At 35.6% G+C, this 17,237-nt stretch overlaps 1 protein-coding gene across 1 annotated transcript in view; it reads right to left on the reverse strand.

Annotated features, from left to right (window-relative positions):
- The window catches only part of clvs2 (clavesin 2), a 55,500-nt gene extending 46,650 nt beyond the window's left edge, over positions 1–8,850 (reverse strand). The window contains exons 1-2 of the mRNA XM_056445340.1: positions 7,773–8,850; positions 1,077–1,251 (exon numbers count right to left, since the gene is read on the reverse strand). Coding sequence (XP_056301315.1) covers positions 1,077–1,251; positions 7,773–8,161 — 564 coding nt within the window. The 5' untranslated portion in view covers positions 8,162–8,850. The remainder of the gene's footprint in view (positions 1–1,076; positions 1,252–7,772) is intronic.
- Positions 8,851–17,237: the final 8,387 nt, after the last annotated feature.

Consider the following 17,237-nt stretch of genomic DNA (forward strand, 5'->3'; position numbering starts at 1 on the left):
AGAATGCAGAATGTGGAATATACGGATTATAATTTTATTCAGCAACCCTGAAGAGGCCTAAGGTATTTTTTACTGTATCTTTTGTTAGTTTAACTTGTATATTGTGAAATGTGCCATAAATGTTCTAATAGGGCAACAAACACAAATAGACTGCTGAAAACTACCAGTCAGGTCTTACTTTCACTTTATTGAAGTGAAAGGATGCCAATAAACGTCAAAAACTTTTTTGTTTATGTCATTTTGAGTATGTTAAACAAAACAAAACTCTAAATAAATCTATGTTGGCCCCTTTATCGAGTTTAATTAGAATTTAGCCTACTTTTCATCCACAACACAACTCAAAAGCAAACTAGGTTACTCTGGAGTCACAGAAATAGCTCACTCGCCCCTTTTAGCTGAAATACACCTCTACCACATCAGTTGAAAAAACTGTCATGTAACAAGGTATCTACTTTATTCATTAAAACAAAAGATTGACAATGGAAGTATGATAATTTTGCATGTTTGCACTATTTTGCACATCATGCACTGACACAAGCGATGGAGCATCAGAGCAGTGTTCATTAATATTCAAGACTGTTCCAAATATGGTCAAAACCAAGCTTTTCATATGGGTAATTCCTGTGGTTAAAAATGAGCATATTAAACCTTTTCTGGATATATTTTGCACTTACCTAAGCCACAAAACCACAATAGACACATCAGACACCTTTCAGTTATTTTAGGCTATTTAGTTGAGTAAATATGAAATAAATGAAGCAAAATACTAATTTCTGATTGATATGCACATTGTGTTCCCTTGCATTAGATCACTGGGTCAGCTCGCGTTCATGTTACTCACAAAGAGAATAGCAAATGTTGGACGGAGAGGGATTTCTCTACAAGCACCTGCTCAGCCTCACGCAGCAGAATTTCCCCAAGCAATTCTCATTATTTAAACCTGATGCACACTTTATGAACAGTATACATGTTTGATATGGCATTGCATTGTGTATACGAAAGCACATCGACTGAAAATGCATATTAAATCCATGCAGATTTCCAATATAAACATAAATAAAGACTGAAAACAGTACCTGCAGGCCCTCGATTGCCAATCTCAGCATGCTTGGTGTGAGCTTGGAAGCTTGCTTGAAAGTGAAGTTACTCCAGTCAATGATCAAGACAAATCCATTAACTTGTAGCTCCGGGTCTTCTATCATTGCCTCCAGAGAAAGTAAAATAGCTCGCAGAATATCCACAAAAGTGTACCTGCAGATAAGCAGAAGTCTTTAGCAAGATTTGCAAACAAACTCTGAATGTGAGCATGCTTTTTTTAAATGAGCAAATTCTCATATTTATTTACTGGGTAAGTTTGCTGCGTTTTTGCGGGCTGCTTCAATATTCGCATTTAAACTTTTACAGGGCTCAATAGAGCTAGAATAAATGCAGTAAATCAGGCACGACTTGACCCTGGTGTTTGTCACACAATGTTCCAATGAGAGGATGCCAAGAGTGCTCCCATCCAAAGCAATGGTGCGACTGGCACATATTCAAAGGTTGTTTGATATAGACTCCAGCATTATGTTCTCTCCACTTTAAAGAGGTGAGATTAAACACCAACAGGTAGAGGTATGATTATAAATAATTAACATTTCTACATAAATCTTCTAAAGTAGTCCTAATTCACATTTCATAATGGGTTAGTTCACCCAAAAATGAAAATTCTATAATTAATTATTCAGCCTCATTTGCATAACGTAATCATTCAAAACTCTATAAGAACACTTTTGTCCACCAAAAAAAAAACTGTAACGTTGAATTAGTTCACATTTTTCTTGCACGACAGGTCAACATGTATGTTTACTACAAATATTGTCAATACTTACTTATATATTGTCAACATATGAGTACTTATATATACTTATAATTGTCAATATTTACAATACATTGTTAAGGCCAATACTACAGTAATTGTAGTATTGGCCTTAATGAATGTGCACCCTAATCTTACACAGAAGACAACAAACAAAGTTGTTTTTACAGTTTCTTAGGAAGACAAAAGTGTTCTTGGTGCTTTATATGATTGCAGTTTAATCCCAGAAGCCAAGTGAAAAGGTTTTGACAATGTTTTTGGTTCCTTTTCTGGACTTTAAACTTCTCATGATCACTGTTGTCTATGGAGGTCAGAGAGCTCTCTGGATTTCATCTAAAATATTTGAATCTGTATTCAAAATGTCAACGAAGGTCTCAGGGGATTGGAACAACCTTGAGGTGAGTAATTAATAACAGAATTTTCATTTTTGGGTGAACTAACTCTTTACTGCATACATTCACACACTAAACAGCAACCCCAAAAAGTATTTGGTCACAATTACTCCTATTATGTAATTATACACAATGAAAATATACATTACGGCATCAATTGTGTCAGAAATAGTTTATCTAAAGATCTGATCACTCTAAAGTCTGGTCACACGGAAAGTCTGTTGTGATTGGTCCACCACTTACAACATATATTGAAAACAAAAACGCTCATTAACATATCTGAATATCAGCTACAGAGGCTTCTTCGCCACTTGTACTGTGAATGTACAGTAACGCTGCCTTTGGTTTTGGTATCAATTCAAGCCTAAGTCTTTATACTGTGGAGGTGGATATGATTTTGTAGCACATAATACTGTTACGTCAATATGTCAATAACATGAATTAAACTTTTAAAGACCTCAGTTACTACTACAGTGCTTGAGGACAAAGCAGATGTTGTTTGCAGGTGACCAATGAAGACATGGCATTATGCAAATTTGATACAAACCTACATAGGTTTGTGCAGGAAGAAAGACTGAAATGACTTGTTTCTAGAATGACTCGTTTCAGGCAGTTCAGACTTATGAACTCTTTGTTCTGGGACAATAACTGATTCATTTTGAGAATTGAAACATTAAAGACCTTTTTACACTCATAAACAGAACATTACACACAACATAACAGGTAATATCTTGAAAAAGTATGATTTTTAACTCAATTTGAATGTCATTGCATTACATACAAAATGACTTAAGTGTTCAAGGGTTTTTGATCCCACTGTTTTTTTTTCTAAAATCTCATATTTAGGGTTCAAATTCATTCTGAGTTCAACTGGTGAAAAAACTATATATATATTTTTTAATTAGAAATTATAATTTATAATTATATAATATAGCAATTATATTTGTAGCATTCCGTCCCATTAAAGAAAACTTTGATTAAATGGACAATTTGACTACTCAATTAGAAATATATTAAATACCTTTTTTTTTTTCAAATCATACAAAAGCTACTTAGGCCCAATTCCAATTCTATTTTTGTACCCCTATCCCTTCCCCTTGGCCCTTGAAACAGAGTGTAAAGGGGAAGGGCTTCAAAATTTACCCTTAAGAAATGGGACAGCACTACAACACCTGGACACGTCATCATATGTCATCGCGATCTCTTGCTTTATACGAGATAGACGACTGTGACTGCTGTAGTTATTCCAGTTGTGTTATTTTTTGGTATTTTTCTTCAGGAAATCACTGAAGGCATATATTATGTTATCATAACGATCTAATGTGGCAATAAGACACTGTGGCCATATTCATCTATGTAAACACATAAACAACATTAAAATCTCCGTTCGAAGGGGTATCTAGCCCTTCCTCTTAGCCCTACGCCTTCAAGCTAAAGAGAATTGGGACACCCCTACCGCTTCAGGGGTAAAGGGAAGGGCTAAGGGGTAGAATTGGGATTGGGCCTTACAGAACAGTGCACTTATTGCACGTCCAGTGTCACTGGAGTAACTGGGATGAAGTGCTTTATTCAAAGGCACACTGATAATAGATTAACCCTTGAAGGCTAAAGTTAATTTCTTGTTCTCATGAATTAATCTGCAGTACATTACTTGAGATTTGCCAGGTGAAAGATAACGTGATGTACATTTTTGACCTGTGCCAAATCCCAGAGACCCTAACATGCATGACTGTGTCAAGGTCATTCCTTTAAACATTATAAGATAATGTGTCGTTTTGAAATAGTAGACGAGTGGGAAAATAGTAAATGTTTCTTTAAAAAGCATTACAGTAAGCTTCACAAATACACTCACCGGCCACTTTATTAGGTACACCTTACTAGTACCTGGTTGGACCCCCTTTTGCATTAAGAACTGCCTTAATCCTTCATGGCATAGATCCAGCAAGGTACTGGAAATATTCCTCAGAGATTTTGATCCATATTGACATGATGGCATCACAGATGGCATCCATGATGTAAATCTCCCATTCCACCACCTCCCAAAGGTGCTCTATTAAATTTGGATCTGGTGACTGTGGAGGCCATTTGAGTACAGTGAACTCATTGCCACGTTCAAGAAACCAGTCTGAGATGATTCACGCTTTATGACATGGCGTGTTATCCTGCTGGAAGTAGCCATCAGAAAATGGATATACTATGGTCATAAAGGGATGGACATGGTCAGCAGCAATACTCAGGTATGCTGTTGCGTTGACACAATGCTCAATTGGTACTAATGGGCCCAAAGTGTGCCAAGAAAATATCCCCCACATCATTACACCGTCATAATCAGCATGAACTGTTCATACAAGGCAGGATGGGTCCATGCCTTCATGTTGTTGACACCAATTTCTGACCCTACCATCTGAATGTTGCAGCAGAAATTGAGACTTCTATTGTCCAATTTTGGTGAGCCTGTGTGAATCGCAGACTCAGTTTTCTGTTCTTAGCTGACAGGAGTGGCATCCGGTGTGATCTTCTGCCGCTGTAGCCCATCCGCCTCAAGATTTAACGTGTTGTCCATTCAGAGATGCTCTTCTGAGTGGTTATTTGAGCTACTGTTGCCTTTCTATCAGTCTGGCCATTCTCCTCTGGCATCAACAAGGCATTTGCACCCACAAAACTGCACTGACTGGATATTTTCTGTTTTTTCGACCATTCTCTGTAAACCCTAGAGATCCTTGTGTGTGTGAAAATCCCAGTAGATCAGCAGTTTCTGAAATACTCAGACCAGCCCGTCTGGCACTAACAACCATGTCACATTCAAAGTCACTTAAATCACCTTTCTTCCCCATTCTGATGCTCGGTTTGAACTGTATCAGATCGTCTTGACCATGTCTACATGCCTAAATGCATTGAGTTGCTGCCATGTGATTGGCTAATTAGAAATTTGTGTTAACGAGCAGTTGGACAGGTGTACCTTATAAAGAGGCTGGTGAGTGTAGGCTGTAGTGCAGTGGCAAGCACAATAACATATACAGTAGGATAGAGAACTGTCATGTAGGATATGAGGTGAGGTCAATCAAAGGTCATCAGTCACCATGGCTTAGATGTTAAATCAAACCATCAGCTTAACATTTCTCTAATGCACAGTCTGCACCTGGTATTAAAAAGTATCTTCATGATACCAATCACAAGTGGACGATGCTAAATACAGGTGTACTGTATATGGGGCATACAATACTTTGAGCTTTCAACCACTTCCAGAGTTAATATAAAACAAATCAGATTGGATTTCCTTCGACAGATAATAACGTTGACGAATGCACAAAGACAGCGACCAAGGCAAAAGACCAACTTGCATAAAACATGATTATTAAAGGTTAGTTTTATGAAAATACACCAAAATAAGAATTTTATATGTCACTGTGTTACACCAAAAGCACAAAGGCTACGATTGGAATTGTAGAAGCCATCCAGATAATTTTCATTCACTTACAAATCAAGTAATGTTGGTTAATTCGTTTAACAACTAGGGATTAGGCATGGGACGATACCCTTTTTCAAGGTATACCACGGTTTGAAAAAGTCAAGGTTTTAAAACCAACAATATTATCTGCTGTACCTTTCCCAAGGTATGTGTAAAAACTTTTTTTACTTTTTTTTTTTTAGGACAGCAATATCTCCAGCAGAAAAAAAATCCAAAGATGCCGTTTTAAATTGTAAAGAAGTGTTTTTGAAACTAATGAAGATAACAGAAGTCAATGATTCATTTGAATTATTTATCCTGACGTGTTTACTGTTCCAACAGATTATATATATATATATATATATATATATATATATATATATATATATATATATATATATATTCACATACATACATATATATGTATATATATATATATATATATATATATATATATATATATATATATATATATATATATTGTTTTCAAAGGGGTAAAAAAGTTTTTGGTTTTTACCCAGACATTTAAACAGAATATATTTTAGAGCAGTGATCACAATACCGTGATATTTTTATCCAAGGTTATCACACCGTCACAATCTTATACCGGCCCATGCAACTCAACATCATTCATGAGAGCCTGCCCAAAAGCATGACGAGATGAGGCGGAAATGTTTGAGCGCAAGTTAATACTAGGTAGAAATAGTAATGAATCTCCGCTGAGTACTTGTGATCAGTTCTTGAAAGAGAAAATGCATGTCAGCCTTAGACAGAAACTGACGGTTAAATAAAAATTCATTAATTCATTTATTTTCTTTTCTGCTTAGTCCCTTTATTAATCCGGGGTCGCCACAGCGGAATGAACCGCCAACTTATCCAGTACATGTTTTACGCAGCAGATGCCATTCCAGCCGCAACCCATCTCTGGGAAACATCCATACACACTCATTCACACTCATACACTACCCAATTCACCTGTACTACATGTCTTTGGACTGTGGGGGAAACCGGAGCACCCGGAGGAAACCCACGCGAACGCAGGGAGAACATGCAAACTCTACACAGAAACGCCAACTGACCCAGCCGAGGTTCGAACCAGCGACCTTCTTCCTGTGAGGTGACAGCACTACCTACTGCGCCACTGCGTTTCCCTAAATAAAAATTGTTTTTAAAAAATAATGCAAGTATATATGAATAGGCAGCAACATCAAAAGCTCCAAAAGGATCAAATAAAAGCCTTAAAAAGGCTATCACATCGTGTAACATCGAGCACACCATTAATAAGTGAATATATTTGATAGTTTTGGTGTTGTCACCTTTTCATATACAGTTGAAGTCTTAAGAATTATAAGTCCTCCTGTATATTTGTTTTCCCAATTTCTTTTTAATGGAAATATGATTTTTTTTCAACACATTTCTAAACATAATAGTTTTAATAACTCATTTCTAATAACAAATTTATTTTATCTTTATTTTATCTTTGCCATGATGACAGTAAATAATATTTTACTAGATTTTATTTCAAGATACTATATTCAGCTTAAAGTGCAATTTAACTAGGCTTAACTAGGTTAATTAGGTTAACTAGGCGAGTTATGGAAATTAGGTAAATCACTGTATAAGGATTTTTTTGTTTGTAGACAATCAGAAAAAAAATTATTGCTTAAGGGGGCTAATAATATTGACCATAATATGGTTTTAATAAAATTAAAAACTGCTTTTATCAAATAATTTTGACTTCTCTGTATATTTGCATACTTTTTGTTTGGCTGAGCACTTAGTTGAGATTCATGTGCACACTTTTGAAACAAAAATTATACAAAACGGTAATAAATGTACTTCAAAAGATGTATTTTGAAGATGTATTAGAACTATGTAGCTTGCTAAAATCTCAGACATGCTAATTTATCATAAAGTCATTTCCTAATACTACAATATGTATAACATCATAGATTGTAACCTTTACTTAATGTCTAAACATCACTCTGTAATGAATGACAGAAGACTGATGTGGTAAAGACAGCTCTGACCGTGCGTGTCATTACCCACAATTAGCCAAAATCCAATAGCTTCCTACCTGCTCTGATCCCAGTTGGCTGCGAACAGGACTAGAATCTTCCTCCCGTATCTATCCAGATTGGAAAGGACTCCAGGAAATCCATCTTTCAGAGCCTGCTTGATCCCCGGATCGGTGGCCTTCAGGTTCTTGAACATGTCTAGGTTCTGTTGCCGGTACTCAAAGTATTGGGCCAGGAGGCGAAAGGCCTCGAAATGGTTAAATTTCCGAGCTCTAAGAAAGCGCAGGATGAAAGCATCGTCTGTCCTGAGAAAGCCAATGTCTGGACGGGTGATGATCATGTCCCTCACCTCCTGTATGTCCTGATGCAAAGTGTCGGGGTTCTCCTTTAACTCCACCTTGGCTTTCTCCAGGGTTTCTGGAGACAGGCCTGCCTGTAAATGAGTCATTGTCCTTGCACTGAGCCAATGCTGACTATACTGTACTACCACTATATATAGATATATATATACACTCTATATGTTAATGATGAAAATGCCAATCATAAAAAGCCCTATCGCTGCAGCGCTTTCGAATAATAAGCTGACTTTGGAGATGGTCCTGAGTGTGAGCTACGACACTGTTACTTCAGCTCATGAGTTCACCTGTATCATGGGTCTATTAATAACATTAATTCACGTACATTCATTTGGTCGTGCTCGTCGATTGTATATATGCGTGTGTCTGTGTGTGTGTATGGCTTTAGCAGGCGGAAATCGTCTGAGTTTGCGTATATGATCAAATCGGAGGCATTGACTAGACTACAAATCTGTTCATTCACTCCATCCCACCCCAATGACGGTTAAAAGCGCTGCTCTATCCTACCATCATCAAGCGGCCAGGCAATGCGGCACCCTGCAGCATCTCTTGTCATGAGTCTCCATTTAACGCGCATTTCTAACGTTGCCGTGAATCGCAGTCTGAGCATCATCACGATCAGCGCTCCGTGTGCATCCTATACGTCCTCTCGGTATGGTGTCGGTGCGGGTCCGTATGGTTCCGGTGATGTGGTGAATGGTTTACGTCAGTGCTGCTGCTGCTGTTGCTTCGCTTTGTTGCTGATGAGAGTGACTTCAAGCATCGCTCCGGTGATACAGTCTGTCCGTCATCACATGGCGGAGGAGGGGAGAAGCGCTCGCTCGCTCTATATCCTCCAGAGAAAGGGTTTTTTTCTCCCCCTTCCTTTTGCCAGATTTTGTGCTTCGCACATATTGGTTGATGCGTTTTTATTAATGGGAAAATGTAAAACAACAGTAGTGGTGGTAATAATAATAATAGTGGTATTATTTTATTTATTTATCATTTAAAAGCAATATATTTTACCTAAAACAATCTACTTAAGTAAAATAATGGTTAAAGTAATCCCAAAATAAATACTATTTTATTCGGTTTTGTGTTTGTTTTGGCAGATGCTTTTTAAAAAATAATAATTTGATGACTCAAAGCACATTTCTTAATTATAATAACAATAAATAAACAATAATAGTAGAAGAAATGTAAATCAATTATTCAATTGAATAATTAGTACTGTCATTTAATAATAATAATAATAATAATAATAATGGTATAATTTTGTTTGTTTATAATTTAAAAGTGAGATATTTTACATTTTAAAAGTCTGCTTTAGTAATATAATGATTAAAGTAAGCCTAAAATAAATACTATTTTATTTGTTTTTGAGTTTGTTTTGGGAGATGCTTTTTTTTTTTAATTAAATATGATCACACAAGGCACATTTCTTAATAATAGTAACAATAAATAAACAATAATTAAATTAAATTAAAATACTACTACCACTACAAATAAAAGTACTTATAATTATTATCATCATTATTATCATCATCATCAACCTCATCATCAGCCATATATTATTAACTTAAATAAATACAAATACTTAATTATATTACTAATCAGTATCTATTGCTGTTGTTGTTGTTATTATTATTATTATGCTTAATATCTGCTGATACTGCTCCTTCAACAGACATTTAACTGATTATAAGAAACTTTTCAAGTACATGTCAACTTGCACTAACCCCAACCCTAACCCCAACCTAACAGTCTATTTATAATGAGAATTAGTTGGCATGTAGATGCAATGTAACAAATTCAACAAACGGACCATCAAAATAAAGTGACATCATTATTGTTGTTGTTGTTATTATCATCATTATATTTGTATGGATGTTTCCCAGAGATGGGTTGCGGCTGGAGAGGGCATCCGCTTTGCAAATCATGTGCTGGATAAGTTGGTGGTTCATTCCGCTGTGGCGACTCCGAATTAATAAAGGGACTAAGCTGAAAATAAAATAAATGAATGGATGAATTATTATTATTATTATTATTATTATTATTATTATTATTATTATTATTATTATTATTATTATTAAAGAACTACAATTTGAAATATCATGCAGGAAAGCCAAAAACATATACTATGTGTAAGCAATTCAATGTTTATCCAGATAAAGTTGAATTACCCTTAATCAAGTCTTGTTTAAGCAGTATATTTGGTTATACCAAATGATTAATATTAAGGATCAGACTGGATGGATCTAATATTGCATAAGGAAATTAATTTTATTAATATGAATTATCAACATTATTTCTTTTATTACTTTACCATAAGAACATTTCTTTTATACCAGATAGTTCCCAATAAATCTTCTTTTTTCATATGTATACTGTAGGCCTATATATTAGTTTTATGGAGGAAAAGTAGTATGCTTCAGGGTCAACAACAACTCCACTCCACAAGGCGGGGCTTCATATTCAAATGAGATGCATACAAAGTAGGTGTTTGTTGCGATGCATTCTGCCATAAATAAATGCAAGCACAAGCACAATTGCACAGGTTAAACTAGCAACAGCCAACGCAGCGAATAAGATCATGTTTACCATCTGGAAAATAAAACACACAGAAGTCAACCCTGTAGGACATCCATGGCCATCCACAGCCTGCAAAGCCCTCAGTCGGTATAAAAGTGTTGAAATTAAATGCACACAGCAACGATGACACATATGCGCACATATGGTCAAACAAAAGCTTTCCACACACTCACTTTTCAGGCAGGTACTTGACCGAGCACAATCAAAGCCCTCGAGCACCATCTGTGATGATGCAGACTCTCTCTGTTCACAGTGGACTGACTGATGCTGTCCTGTGGCTGTGATTGCAGCATGCAAAATTTCAGTGATGAAGATTCACTTTTTTATAGATTCTGATGGATTAACCTTAAAATATGAATGCAAATAAAGTGTCTTCTGTACTTCAGCTTTCCTTTAAGTTAATGCATTTCCCCTGAAATATATCTTAAGAAATAATAAGAATATGTATCCTTTACAACATTTATTCAATTTATCTACTAAATTATTTACGCCACTGACATTTTCACATTTTAACCCTATAAAAAAAGGTTCTAACATACATAAAACATTATAATATATCAAAATTGTTACATTACCTCTTTTTGAAGTTTCAGAATCATTTGTTCATTGTTCATTTGAAGAAATAATTAACACACACACACACACACACACGCACACGCACACACACACTCCCCTTTGTGCTATATATTAAAGTGATTCAAATAATTAGTCTACATCTGTCAATAATAAATACATAAATACATACAGTTGAAGTCAGAATTATTAGCCTCCCTGTTATTTTTCCCCAATTTCTGTTTAACAGAGAGATATTCTCAGCACATTTCTAAACATAATAGTTTTAATAACTCATTTCTAATAACTGATTTATTTTATCTTTGCCATGATGATAGTACATATTATTTTACAAGACACTTCTATACAGCTTAAAGTGACATTTAAAGTCTTAACTAAGTTATTTAGGTTAACTAGGCAGGTTAGGGTAATTAGGCAAGTTATTGTAAGATGATGGTTTGTTCTGTAGACTATCTAAAAAAACATAGCTTAAAGGGGCTCATAATTTTGACCTTAAAATTATTTTTTATTATTCAAAACTGTTTTTATTGTAGCCAAAATAAAACAAATAAGACTTTCTCCAGAAGAAGAAATATGATCAGGCATACTGTGAAAATTCCCTTGCTCTGTTAAACATCATTTGGGAAATATTTAAAAAAGAAAAGAAAATTCAAAGGGGGGCTAATAATTCTGACTTCAACTATATATTAATTTATTTAAACAAATTAAATCTATTTAATATAAATAATACAATTATTTTATTGTTATTAGTTAGTATGCAATATGAAGTATGGAAGACGATACTTTTGGAGCATCGAAAAAAAAAACTTTTTTTTATGTCTGTACTTCTGCGTGTTCTGCAGTATTGTAATTCCGTATGGTATATGAGTATGTCTGTGAGTCTAATAACAAAGTTGATAAACCAGATTAAAATCTGTTCAAAGATATTAGGAAAGCCTCTTGAGAAATTATATGACCATTCATATTACAAGAACCACAAGGCTGGCAAGGAACATCATTTTAAACCTTTAGTCATGTGTTGAATCATGAATTCATGCTCTTTATTAATCTGGGGTCACCACAGCGGAATGAACCGCCAACTTATCCAGCATGTTTTACATAGCAGATGCCCTTCCAGCTGCAACCCATTACTGGAAAACACCCATACGCTCTCATTCACACACATACACTACAGACAATTTAGCTTACTCAATTCACCTACAGCATAGCACGTCTTTGGACTTGTGGGGGAAACCGGAGCACCCGGTGGAAATCCATGCGAACACGGGGAGAACATGCAAACTCCACAAAGCAAAGCCAAATGACCCAACTGGGGCTCGAACCAGTGACCTTCTTGCTGTGAGGCAAGTTTTAATAAAGTGAAATTTAAAGTCATTTTTACATCAGGCTGTCTTGGAGCTAAATAAGGCCTGTGTACAATCAATTGGGGTTTTTTGTATGTCTTTAGGAGTATTTATTATGCTGTTAAGCATATTATGATGTAAGTCTGACAATAAAGTATTGTATTGTAGTATACTGTAAGTCCAAAGTATCAGGGTTTTGTGCTATTTATTAAAGTGATCCAAATAATTTGTCCATACGTATCTGTCAATAAACAAATACATAAATACATGTATTAATTTATTATTAATTATTATTAATAATATCAATTAAATCTACTTAATATAAATAATACAATTATCTTATTGTTAATACTAATTAGTATAAATCCAAATTATTAGCACAAAATAGTTTTGTGCTATATATTAAAGTGATCCAAATAATTAGTCCATACATATCTGTCAATAAACAAATACATAAATGCATGTTAATTTATTTAAACGAATTAAATCTAATTAATATACAATTATCTTATTGTTAATACTTAGTAGTATAAGCCTAAATTATTAGCAAAAAATAGTAAACATACATAAATACATATATTCATTTATTTAAACACATTAAATGTAGGGCATCATGGTGGCGCAGTGGGTAGCACGATCTCCTCACAGCAAGAAGGTCGCTGGTTCGAGCCCCGGCTGGATCATTTGGCATTTCTGCATGGAGTTTGCATGTTCTCCCCGTGTTGGCACGGATTTACTCTGGGTGCTCCGGTTTCCCCCAGAGCTCAAATACATGTGCTAAAGGTGATTTGAGTAAGCTAAATTGGCCATAGTGTATGAGTGTGTGTGTGAATGCAAGCGTGTATGGGTGTTTCCCAGTGTTGGGAAGGGCATCCGCTGCACAAAACACATGCTGAATAAGTTGGAGGGTCATTCCGCTGTGGCAACCCCTGATTAATAAAGGGACTAACCTGAAAAGAAAATGAATGAATGAATGAATGAATGAATGAATGACATTAAATCCACCTAATATAAATAATACAATTATCTTATTGTTATTAATAAATAGTATAAGTCCTAATTATTAGCATAAAATAGTTTTGTGCTATATAAGTGATCCAAGTCATTTGTTCATACAGAATATATAAATGAAGAAACACATAAATACATATATTAATGTATTTAAACTAATTAAATCTACTTAATATAAATAATACAATTATTTTATTGTGAATACTAAGTAGTATAAGTCCAAATAATTAGCACAAAATGGCTTTGTGCTATATATTAAAGTGATCTAAATCATTTGTCCATATTTCAATAAACAAATACATAAATACATGTATTCTTCTATTTAAACAAATTAAATCTAATTAATATAAATACTACAATTATCTTATTGTTAATACTAAATAGTATAAGCATAAACTATTAGCACAAAATAGTGCTATATATTAAAGTGATCCAAATAATTAGTCCATATCTGTCAATAAACAATTACATAAATACATATATTAATCTGTTTGAACAAGTTAAATCTAATTAATATAAATAGTCCAAATAATTAGCGCAAAACGGTTTTGTCATTTCACTTGATGTAACAAGACAGAGAATCAGTGCAGAACGATCCTGCTTCGGGCCCTGTGTGGGATTATGAGAGGTGCTGTTGTGTGTGGGACAGGCGGTCGGGACAGGACAGGGTAAAGTCACATGTTGAGGTGGGGGAGGGCGGAGAGGGTCACAGCTGAGTGTGGAGGGGGAAGGGCTCCCACGGGACGAGAGATGGAGGATGATAATTACATTCAGCACTCCGGGAGACGTGGAGGAAATCAAATGAATGGACCTGCTTGCATTTCAAATTACCTTTGTTGCAGAAGAGCAGCTGTCACTTAAAATGGGTCTGCGGCCATTTTGACTTTCTTTAGACTGGCTTCTCCTTGTTCCTGAAGTAGATAAGGGGCTGTGTCGTTTAAACAAAAAAGACAACAGAATGACTCAAAGAGGATAAACTGGGGGAAGATCACATGCAATGTTTATCTCAAAGAAGCAGGATGCATTTAATGCTAATAATACTCAAATAAGGCAAACTTTCACTTCATGTTTTTTAAATGACCTCCCGCTACAGAGACATTCAGATGACTTTGAATTCTCATTGATTCAATAATACCGAGTCATCTTAATGGCTTAAATCCAAACCTTAACTAATGTACATAATAACTGGAGCGATCACCAGACTAAAAGAGCCCACCATGAGGATTATGCCAGAACACATGGAAGCAACTGTGCTTGTCACCGCCCCAGAGTCTGACACGAATGGGCAACATCGCCTGTCCCCACTAACACTCTCACCACTGAGGGTGTGTTTCAGCATACATTATTGATAGTACAAAGGAGGATGATTTCCTGGTACTCCCTTCTCTGCTGATTCCACCCAGCTCTCCTGAGTTTCCGCTGGCCCAGCCCAGCTCTCTTTCATCAGACACTCTGAATATGAATAGTTTCCCACTCTAGCTATCAGCAAGCCCTCCAACATGGTAGCCGGTGGTCCCTGTTAGCCCCTCAGGCAGCTCCACACAGTACTGTTGATTCACTGCAGGACTTTCACCCACTATAGATCGATCTAACCATGTGGATCCCCTGTCTCCACCTCCCACCATGAAGACCTGGCCTCCACCTTGGGTTTTCAGCCCTTCGGCTCCTCCTTTGCTCCTTGCCCACTTGTCTCTGCCATGACCAATCTGGCTCCACCTTAAGACGGTTTTCCACTGAATTGTATAGTAGTTTGGTTTAGTACGGCTCACTTTTGTACGATCGGTGGCCAACAGAGCTTAACATGCTGCAATTTCAGAAAACATATGTAGTTACAAAAAATGGCAGCAAATTAAAAAAATATCCTCATCGGTTTTAATGCAAAGGGGGGAAAGGGGATGAAAGTAACATTTTTCATAAAAATCTAATAATAAAAGATAATTTTATAGCAGAAATATATTTTTGCTGTGGTAACAAACTTATTTTGTATCAATGTAGAACAACTCCAATATAACTTCACTTTAAACAAAAGTTGCACATTGTTATATTTGACCTCATCAGCAGGGATGAAAGTAACAACAATAGTTGCTAGATTTACTGGCTTAATCTTGTTTATTTTAAATATATCTGACTAGGACCTTGTTATAGAGCCCTGCATATGAGTCAGAATCCGTCAGAGCCTGACTTTGTTGTGCTTAAAACTGTGAAAACGCTAGAGGCAAACTTCTGGTCAACTTTTCAAATAGTGACAACTTTAAATGATGAGCCAACACTTACATTTAAAAAAACCAACCAACCAAACAAACAAACAAACAAAAAAAAAACTCCAAACATTTCTCTAAATTATTCTGATAAAAAAAAAAAATTAATGAAAAAACATCAGCTTTCTATGAAATCTGTGAAGTCTATTTAAATTGTTGTATAAGCTGTTTGATGGGAAAAAAAAACAGTCTTCAGGTCGCACTCAGGCCAAATAATTTAATAAGCTGTTGGGCAAGGGCAGGGCTACAGCCTGTGCATCTCGGGCCAGGCTAGGGCTTAGATTTAAGGCCCGTGCAGGGCTCTACCTTGTTAATGGTCACTGCAAACATATACTGTCCTTTATTTTTGCAAATTTAAAAAAAAAAAACAGCATTTTGATTTTAAATTTCAGCTCCATTGAATGTTTCAAAAGAAATTCAACAATGCAAAATGTTAAAATTTTCTATAATTTTGAAATATTTTTCATTATTATTTGCCTTATGCATTAATCTTATAAAACATGAGTCAAAACACTGTAACATAAATAAGAGTGTTACTTTCGTCCCCACAGGAACTCTTGCCATTTAAATCGGATTTTCTTTTAAACTGAAAACTCTGACATTACGAATTTAAGGATGTGTTATTGCTCTAAATAACCTGTAGATTGATTATTAGTGTGACACATAAAAAGAGAAACAACTTGTAAAAAGAAAAAAGGACCAATACAATAATTTTCTTTCTACATTTAAAAACAGAAATTGAGCTAACTGCGGCACACAGACCTGAAATCACATGATATCAACATTACAATCTCTTTCAGAGTAATACACCTAAGTGTCCTAGGCTTTAGTTCATGGCAGCAGGTAAACACCATGGGGACGCTTCCCAGCTTCAGCCTATGTAACCCGGTGAGCGATAAAACGATGCAGTCATCTGTAGCACACCATCGTGTTGTCTGTAATAGTGTTGTCCCTGTACTGAAGTTTTAAAAACGTCCAATTCCTGCTAACAATTAAGAGCTGCTGAGCGCGCTCATAAACACTGCTGATTAGCCATAGTATTCATCAACAGAAATGACTGTGATTGGCCGTGAAGGTCATCAGTTCACTGCTCTTCACCGAGTGCAAACACAGATACACGGACATTGGAGCATTTTAAAGCTGTGAAAATCAGTCGATTCATCAGCGGATCTCTTGTCTGTGTTTGCGCTCGGTAAACATCAGTGAAGTGCAGTGAACTGATGACCTTCACAGCCAATCACACTCATTTCTGTTGAGCACAATGGCAAATCAGCTGTGTTTCAGAATGCCATCAGCAGTGCTTAAATATTAGCGGGAAATAGACTTTTTTTTAATTTCAGTACCAAGATTTTGTATCGTGACAAGTCTAATATAGTGAAAGAATCCGTTCATTAATATGAGTTTGATAAATG

This window comes from Danio aesculapii, chromosome 20, assembly GCF_903798145.1.
Source record: "Danio aesculapii chromosome 20, fDanAes4.1, whole genome shotgun sequence".
NCBI classification, from domain to species: Eukaryota; Metazoa; Chordata; class Actinopteri; order Cypriniformes; family Danionidae; genus Danio; species Danio aesculapii.